This window comes from Scleropages formosus, chromosome 10, assembly GCF_900964775.1.
Source record: "Scleropages formosus chromosome 10, fSclFor1.1, whole genome shotgun sequence".
Taxonomy (NCBI): domain Eukaryota; kingdom Metazoa; phylum Chordata; class Actinopteri; order Osteoglossiformes; family Osteoglossidae; genus Scleropages; species Scleropages formosus.
In genome coordinates this window covers 28809682-28818387 of record NC_041815.1, presented here as the reverse complement: position 1 = coordinate 28818387, position 8706 = coordinate 28809682, and the positions used below count along the sequence as shown (strand labels likewise).

The 8706-nt window shown below is 47.8% G+C and overlaps 1 protein-coding gene across 1 annotated transcript; it reads right to left on the bottom strand.

Moving 5' to 3' along the window:
* Positions 1-1273: 1273 nt before the first annotated feature.
* On the bottom strand, positions 1274-4348 carry phox2a (paired like homeobox 2A). Its single transcript, XM_029255450.1, has 3 exons — positions 3995-4348; positions 2383-2570; positions 1274-2221 (listed from the first exon to the last, which is right to left on the bottom strand). The coding sequence occupies exons 1-3, from the start codon at positions 4215-4217 to the stop codon at positions 1730-1732; spliced, it is 903 nt and encodes a 300-aa protein (XP_029111283.1). The 5' UTR covers positions 4218-4348; the 3' UTR covers positions 1274-1729.
* Between the last annotated feature and the right edge of the window lie 4358 nt (positions 4349-8706).

Below are 8706 nucleotides of genomic sequence, written 5' to 3'. Positions count from 1 at the left end.
TTTATGTTGTATTCTTTGTAATATTTCAGGTTGGCTCTGACTTTTTGAAATGAATAAAAACTAATTGCTAACATCTTCTGGATATGAGTGATGAATTCAGTAAAGGTTAAAGTAAGTCTCTGCCTTTGGGGCATATTAGAGATGGGGGGGCATAGTGAGGTGAGAGCTGAAAATAATTTGTAAATATTGGATTTCAGGAGAGCTACATTAGTGTCAAGATGAGCAACAGTTCCCACAGCCTAGGACTGTTTTGTGCGACATTCAGATGGAAATGAATACAAAAGAAATGGCATGGTTTAATATTTTATAATGATGCAACATTTATCATACAGTACATTTGGGGAAAATAAACTTGACAGAGCATGTAAATAGCCGTTCGTGTAATATTCAAGTTGGACTGAAATCATGTGGGACTTTGCAGAAAGCTCGATGCAGTGTGTAACCGATGAGTGCGGACCCTTCTGAACCAACCAAGAGCATTTTACCCATAAATGCATGTATTTGTGTGGTGAAAATGAGCAGTAATGTTACAGGAGGAGCCCAGTTCATCATGTGGCCTTGGCGCTCCACAGGTGGTTCATCTGAAGGGTCGAGTAACCCGTGAGTCCTGCTCCAGTGTGGTTAAGGGTTTGGGGGTAGTGCGAAGTGAGGCCTGTGTCCCACTGCAGAATTGCGCCCTCTGTTAGGCCACAGTTAGTCACTGTGACTATGTGGTGGGTGTGGAGAGGAACCCCCTCCCTCCCTTCCCAAGGACCTTCAGCATCCCTACCACCAGGTGCTGTCCTTCCTTGAGAGCGACACATGTCTCACTGTTAATACTCTTATTTACAAGTCATTCATCTTCTTAGCGTGTCAAATACATTTTAAAAATGACATGACCATAATTAAAGGTCACGTGCTTCCTTTTACGTTTTCAATAAATTATTTAGCGCCAGTGTACGATTTTTTAAATTTTAAATAAATGAAAAAAATGATGTTTGTCCTCTGGTAGTGTTGTGGAAACAGTTGTGCTGCTGTTGAGTCTAAAGGGCTTAAAGTCATTTGTGGGCACTGAGCAATAAGGTATGAGAGCAGGGTTTTCAAACTCGCTGATCTTATACTTAAGTATTTATAATCTGATTATTGCTTTAAAAACAAAAAACACAAGGGTCAAATCGTCGTTGGGCCGCAGCAGGAGCAGCAACAGCGGCTTGCAGAGACGCGGAGCTCGCGGCCCCGGCCACGCCCACTGGGACTCGCGAGGGCGCGAGGAGGGCGCGCGGGCGGCTGAGAGTGGCGGGAGGGAAACTGCGCGGCGACACCGCGTAAGTCAGAACGTCGGCAGTGCGGCTGTGTTGTAGTGGGCTTTTCACGTGTGTGCGACCGAACGAAGTTGTGCTTATGTGTGTGTATGTGTGTTTTTCTTCACTTTTGTACACGCGTGTAAGCAATTAAGAGTTCAGAAGGGAATGGCTGAAAAAAGCAGAGCTCGGCGGCGCCTCAGCGAGTGGCCCCGTGTCTGTGTAAAATCATGGCGGCGGCCCCTGTGGGTTCGCTTCCTCAGGCAGCGACGTACTTCGATGAAACAGCAACACAAAGAAGGCGGACACGTCTCTGTCTTCTCGGACACCCCAAAAAAGCCCCGAAAGACGCGCGCGCGCAGCCCCACCCGCGGTTTTAGAGTCCTATGTTAATAAATAAGAGGAGTCCAGCTCAGACGGGGGGAGGGCGGTGGAGTCGGTCGGGTGTTCTAGAAGAGGTTCGTCTTCAGGGCGGTGGGCTTCCGGTGGAACGTGGACAGGACCCCCGCGAAGGGCCCCGCCATGCTGTCCGCGGGCTGCCAGGCCTTCAGCAGCTCGGAGCCCTGGGGGGCAGCGGGGGTCACGCCGGTGGGCGCTGAGCCGATGGAGGACCAGCCGGAGGTCTTGAGACCTTGGTGCACAGAGGGCGAGGCGGCGCTGACGAAGCCGCCGCCGCCACTGGCCGCCGACACTGGACTGGGGCTCAGGCTGCCCCCTGGGCTGCCCATGTTGCCGGAGCCGGGCAATGAGGCCGTGCTGTCCGGGGTCGGGCTACACGTCGACTCCTTGGACTCGTCGTCCTCGGACGAAGACCTCGCCTCGCCCTTCTTGGCGCTCGCGCCGCTGCCGTTCGCGCCGCCGCCCCCGCTAGCGGCGCCCCCCTTCGCGTTGGCCGCGCGCTCCTGCTTCCGGAATTTGGCGCGTCGGTTCTGGAACCAAACCTACAAGGGAGAAATGTTTTTGGTTTGGGGTTTTTTTTTTTTTTTTTTTTTTTAACCGCTTCAAGTTGTGTTCATCACTTGTGCATCACCGCTTTCATCTCGCGGAGCCACTTCACAAACACACGCAAACATTTTCTGAGCGTTAATCCCTGGCGTCTCACCTGCACGCGGGCCTCCGTCAGGTCGATCTTGAGCGCGAGCTCCTCGCGCGTGTAGATGTCCGGGTAGTGAGTCTCGGCGAACACGCGCTCGAGCTCCTTCAGTTGCGAGCTCGTGAACGTGGTGCGGATGCGCCGCTGTTTGCGCTTCTCGTTCAGACCCGACGGGTCCGAGAAGAACTTGTAGGGAACTGAGGGACGGACACACAGACAGACAAGAGCGCGAAACCTTTAAACAACTGCGGCGTTCTTCAACAAAACTGCGAAACAAATTGACGGTCGTTATGGAAATAGCAGTTTGTGGGCTCTATCCCACCCCCATCTGTCAGAAAGGTCGCGTCTCACTTTATTATAAATAACCTCTCTGAAATACATGCTTTTCATCCCGCTTTTTGGACACGTCCCACATATGTATGATGTAATGCAATATTACAGGTAATATAACAACTGAAACAGTAGTTTCTCATTTTTAATTTCAAATTAAAAACCATTTGGATGCTCAAATATGAATGTTGACAAGAATGAGAGTTAAAAATCTGGAGACGAGTGTTTTTCTTCATAGTCCTCGAGAAAGGGTGAAACACGACTGAGGTTCAAAACATGCTGAAATTGTACAAATGAGTGGTAAAAAAATAAAACCTTTATGAGCAAAAAATAGTACTGAAATAAGCAGTAGCTCACGTACAACATTGGGTATCTAACAGAATTCCCTGATTAATTCACTGGTTTTCTTGGGGGAAAAATGTTTGTAATGTTAATAAACTGTAAAAATTATATGGTTATGTTGTTTGTGATGCGCTTACTTCCCCCAATAAATTCTCATGCCGTCAGATATGATCTGTACAAGTTATTAGTGGTTTACGGAAGGACAAAAATATGTATTGCACAACAGGTAAATATTTATTTACTCCACATTCAAGCGACTATTAACCTTTGTTTAAGGAGACTTGCTGCGTTAGACAATCAACGTTATTTTTTTACCACAGCGTAGTTTTCAATGTACTCGTTCAGGGTGAGCACTTTAATGAAGGATACTAGAGCAGGGGAGGGATTCGAACCCAGGACTCCGGAGCCCCCGAGACCGCAATACTTGCTGCCTTTCCGTCCAAAGCAGCTGAGACTTTATTCGGGAGAGACTGTCTGTACGGGGAGGTTCGGGTGCTGCTGTCCTTACAAATTCCTTGACTTACCTCATATTATTATTATTATTGAATGCGGTTCATCTGACACCTTTGTTCCGCGCGACTCGAAGTGGTACATGATAAACTATGCAACGATTTATCAATTGATACAGCTCGGTAACGTTTACTGTATCGATTCAGGACAAGTGCCGTGAGCAAGGCTACTACTACAGCTGGGGGGATTCGAACCAGCAACCGCACGGTTACATGGCGTCTTCTGCAGTTTAGTAATAATCCCGGTCTGCAGATTAATGATCTCGTGGCTGTGGAAGGAAGCCCGCTGAACACACGTGTTCTTGCCGCGAAGCCGTACCGTGAGCAGATTGATGGAACAAGGTGCGGCAGCAGGTGTAAACGTACAACAACGTCCAGTTTCGAGGAACGTGACACCTGCGGACCGGACGGGCTCTGGCAGCACCTGCTCGCAGTCTTACCTGTGGAGTAGGGCGCCGGCTGGTGCTCCCGCAGCGCCCCCAGCGTGCAGCTCGCCGTGCTCAGGGGGGGGCAGCCGGGGTTGGCTCCGAAGCCGCTGCGGATCGGGTTGTACTGGAAGCTGTTGGCCTGGCTGCACGAGCTGAAGTCCGCGTAGGCCGACGCCTCCATGGCGGCCATGCACGAGTCGTACGTGTTCAGGTACGAGTAATCCATCTTGTACATGGACGGGCGGGAGCGCACGTTCTTTTCGGAGGGACTCGAACCCGCGACGCTTCAGGTGTCCCGCAGGCTGCTGTCGGGTCCGGGTCCGGGCCGGATTCGGCTTCGGATTCGGGTCCGGGTCCTCGAGGTGAGCTGTGGCCCGCCGCGCGCGCTGCGCATCCACGCCTCGGCGCTCCTCGCTGTGCGCTCTGTGCCGCCGCCTGCGCGTGTCTCCTCCTCGCGGCTCCTCGCGCTGTTTATAATAAACTTGGCAGTCCGGAGACAATGGCGAGGCGGTGGTCTCTTTACATGACAATATGTGCCCGGTCCGTTGGGGGCACAGCTCGCGGACAGCCCCCTCCCCTCCCCTCCCCTCCCCTCCCACCGCTCACGCATCACTGATGCGCCGTTAACCCCTTCATTCGAACATCTGCACGACTGCGCGCGAGCGCGATGTCCTGCATCACAGGTCCGTTTTTTCTTTCTTTTATTTTTTTTCTTTCTCTCTGTACCCCCCATTCAGTATTCTGAGATTTTCCCTTTTGGCACATTTTTAATAAGTGCGCCCTAAAAGATGCCGAAGAAATGACAGGATAATATTGGCACTGCCTTGCGCGCGCGTGGCCATGCGGGTGAAGTCGGTCGCGCGGCGCATGAAGCCCGTGCAACGGCCCCCCACGCAGCAGCGCTTGGACTCGGAGAAAAATAAAAACAGTCGCTTCTTTCAAAGGACGGCTGTCTGTCCCGTCTCGTGCCATTTTCTGTGTGCGTGTAAAAGAAACGAGGGCCCACATTCAGACACTTGGACACGGAAAACACACAAATTCTTAATTTTCTTGCTATGGCTCCCCATAATATGGTAATTTGTTTCGAACAAATATAAAAGAAAATTTCACCGTGTTTTACGGCACTTTTCTCAGCGGCCGCTCTGTGTTTGACGTTTTTTTTTGAGCGCCTTCAACCACGAACGAAAGTGGCTCAAAAACTCCTCGCTTCTGCCCTTTTTCTCTCTCTGTTCCAACAACCTCAACGAAAATTTAGTCCGAAACCCGCACGAAAAAAACGGGAACAGAAAATAAAGTGTTCACTTTAATCCAAATATAACAATTCTTTCGTTTCTCTTTATTTCTCTGCACAAAGAAAATAATTTCATTATAATCGGCTAATTTCTTAGTAGAGGTGCTCCATTATTTCAGTATTTTATCGTTCATATTGTTTTATTTTCCATACATTCTTTTTAATTTTCTTCCTTGCTGATTATATTGTGGGCGTTTATTTAGAACTAATTAAAACAATTAATATATATTTCACAGCATAAAGCTTAAGATAATAAACTCAGTTGTTACGTGTATAAATCAAGTTTTTCAAATAGGAATTTCGAATAGATTTCAATAGTTGCAAAGATGGAAATAAATATTACAAAAAAACTAAAAACATTAATTGGGCGCATAAACATATTTGAGGAGTTCAGAAAAGGTGTGTGTCACATTTTTTCAAATCCCTCGTTTCCCCTCTACCTGGTGTGTTTTGTGTTTCCCGCACCACTGGCACGAGAGGGACCGAATCCCCCCCCCCCGCTTATTTATGAGCCTCCATGTGCACGAGCAGAATGGATCTGAGCGTGCCAGGGCTCGTGCCCGGTGTGGCAGGGCGCGCGGGTGGGGGGTGCGCTTACCCTGGTTCTCGTGTTTAACCCCCCCTAAAACGCAGTGAGACACTGGCTGCCCCCAGCCCCTTTGTCACGGTGCATTGAGGTAATTCAGAACTGACCCCCCCAACCCACAGCCCATCCGTCAAAAGATACATCACACACATCATACGTGACACATTTCATACAACATATGCATCATACATCTTAATGCATCATACATCATTTACAAAATATACATCATACAAGTCCGCGTGCATAGCTGCCCCCCCTCCAACAAAACGGGTGTCCCGGTGTGAAGAGCTCCGCTTTTCAGCAGTGAAGTAAAGTACAGTGAAGGAAACACGTACACTTGGTTACTCGGCACTTTGTCATCTTTCATATTTCATAACTCACTTGTAGGTCAGTCATCGCTCTTCTTACTGCGTCGTCGGGGCTCGTGAAGTGTGTTCGCGCGGGGACCGTGGGAGTGGAAATCAAAGTGGGCCTTTCTGGGGTTATACTGTTTGTGTGTGTTCTCTCCGGATTGGGAACATTAAAATATTTATAATATTCTCCTTTTCATATCTATATATATACACAAACAGATCTACATGTATATATTTTATATATATATATATATATACTGTATATATACACACATCTATACATAAAGGAAAGAGCGGACACCTGCGGACAAAATAAATCAGATGAAAATGTTACAAGTTGTGTTAATAAATTTACTTTCAATGGGACTTCCTCTAATTCCATATGAAATGATTAATTTTACGATAATTTTTTTACACGCAAGCGCTGCACGCTGAGTAAAACACGCGAATTTGTGGGGTTTTCAGGGTAAAACCTGGTAAAGAGGGCTGTTGCTGGAATCCGAGGAAGGTCGATAAACATGTAAGGAGGGAAAGTGTTCGGAGAGATTAGAGAAAATGAAAAAGAAACACGGAATAAATATTATTTCTACGGGCAGAATGTAAGTAATAATAATAAGAGAGACAAGAATTCCGTTTAAACACCGAATTGCTTCGTAATTTAAATCGGGCCATTTAAGAAAATTAATTTCAATATGATGTAAATTCACAAAAAAAACTCTTTTATTGAATGAAAAAGATTTTCACCGAAACAGAGCAGAAAACCTGAAAAGAGACAACTGTGAAGTTGATACTTTATTTATTTGCATTTTTTTATTGTCGCTAATAAAGAAAAAGATCATAAGTATCACTGTGACTCTTAGTGGCCTCGGGGGTCAGATAAATAATAATTAATACTAATAACACTAATAGCCGAACGTGACTGTGAGTAATTGTGACTCTGCGCGCGAATTTGCTCCGTTAAACGTCAGTTTTCTCTCTCTTTTCTGCCTCTTTTCACTCTTTTCACCGCAGGACCCGATTTATCTGCTTGTTTATCTGTTTATTTATCTCTTTGTTTACACGTTTATTCCTGGGCGTAACGGGATGGGGGGGGGGGGGCGCCCCCCAGTTTTCGGACAAAGCGGAGTTTCACCCCTTTCAGTGTTATTGCTAATATTGATCATATTGATCATATTGCTGTCATTGATAATATTATTTTGACTCGCACTTCTTGACAAGTTGTTTGTTTTCTAAACGCCAGATTTATTCATGTCTTACTGAATTCAACAAATAGGACTTCTGTTTTATAATGGGACATATTTTATTATTCCGCGTTTAATGTTAATATTGTTGTTTTTGTTGTTTACAATTTCTACACAATTTCTATGAATGTGCGCACAGGGTAATTAATGTTGTTTTATCCACATGGACTTTCTGATGGGAAATATGACAATTTGATGCTGAGCTACAAGAACAGTTCCGTTTGCGTCGATCTTTAATTATAACATCTGCATTTAAAAGGGATATAATGGGGGGGTCTTTCGGGGGGGTGTGCTCTATTTATGGTCCATTTCCGACCCGTTTCTGGTGCTGTTCTCTCATCCGTCCGTCCATCCATCCGTCCATCTATCGGTCCATCTATCGGTCCATCTATCGGTCCATCGATCCATCCATCCATCCGTCCGTCCGTCCACCGCGCGGAGCTTCTTGAGAACATCTGCATTCCGTAGAGATCCGTCACAGGACGGACGGGACTCCTCGCTGGGGGGACCATCGGAAACGATTAATGTCAACATAATGTCACTAATGTAAGGATGGGGGGGAAACTAAACAGAATTAAATTATTCCTCCGGGAGGGTTTATGCTTTCCTCCTGAAACTCCTCGGATCGTCCGGCACAAATTGATGTCCCAGCAAAAATTGTCGGGAGCAATTTGAAGAGGGATCAATTATGCGAGCGGCCCACGGAAGTGGCGCGAGCGCGCGCGAAACGACGAGAGTGCGGCCTTCTGACGGCGCTCGCGCGCGCGGGAAGAGGCAGCGAAACGCACTTTGTATCAATTAGGCGGATCTGAGCTCCGCGCTCCGACTTGTGCCACATTTACACAAATGAGCCCGAATGAGACACAGTTAATGTTTTGCTTTTTTAATTGACGTTCCAGCGAATCGCCCATGAATTTTAAAGCGCCGCTTGCGCTTCGCCCCCCGCGTCCACGCAGCGGCAGCGCGGCCCCCTCGCGGGGGGAATTAGCGCGGATTAAGGGCCATTTTCAAGACAAACTCGGGCTCCGCGCTGCATTTGAAAGTCTGAGGCTCGAGCGGAGCTGCGGCCCTTTGAAGGGATTAGAGGAGACGAGAGACGACGGACGAGGAGACACTGTGTCACTTGCGCGCCAAGCGGGAGCGCGCGCCTCCTGCTCGTCCCCGACGCGGCAACCCGGCCGGAGCAGCGCGTTCGCGACGTGTGTGAACGTTTTCATTTCGGAGCTCCAGGAGTGACACGGCGAATTTCACTA

Coding starts and splice junctions, on each gene's coding strand:
- phox2a (XM_029255450.1), bottom strand. CDS start 4,217: ATGTACAAGATGGATTACTCGTACCTGAACACGTACGACTCGTGCATG. Junction 2,571..3,994: donor GCCGGCGCCCTACTCCACAG/GTAAGACTGCGA, acceptor TCCGTCCCTCAG/TTCCCTACAAGTTCTTCTCG. Junction 2,222..2,382: donor TGACGGAGGCCCGCGTGCAG/GTGAGACGCCAG, acceptor TCTCCCTTGTAG/GTTTGGTTCCAGAACCGACG.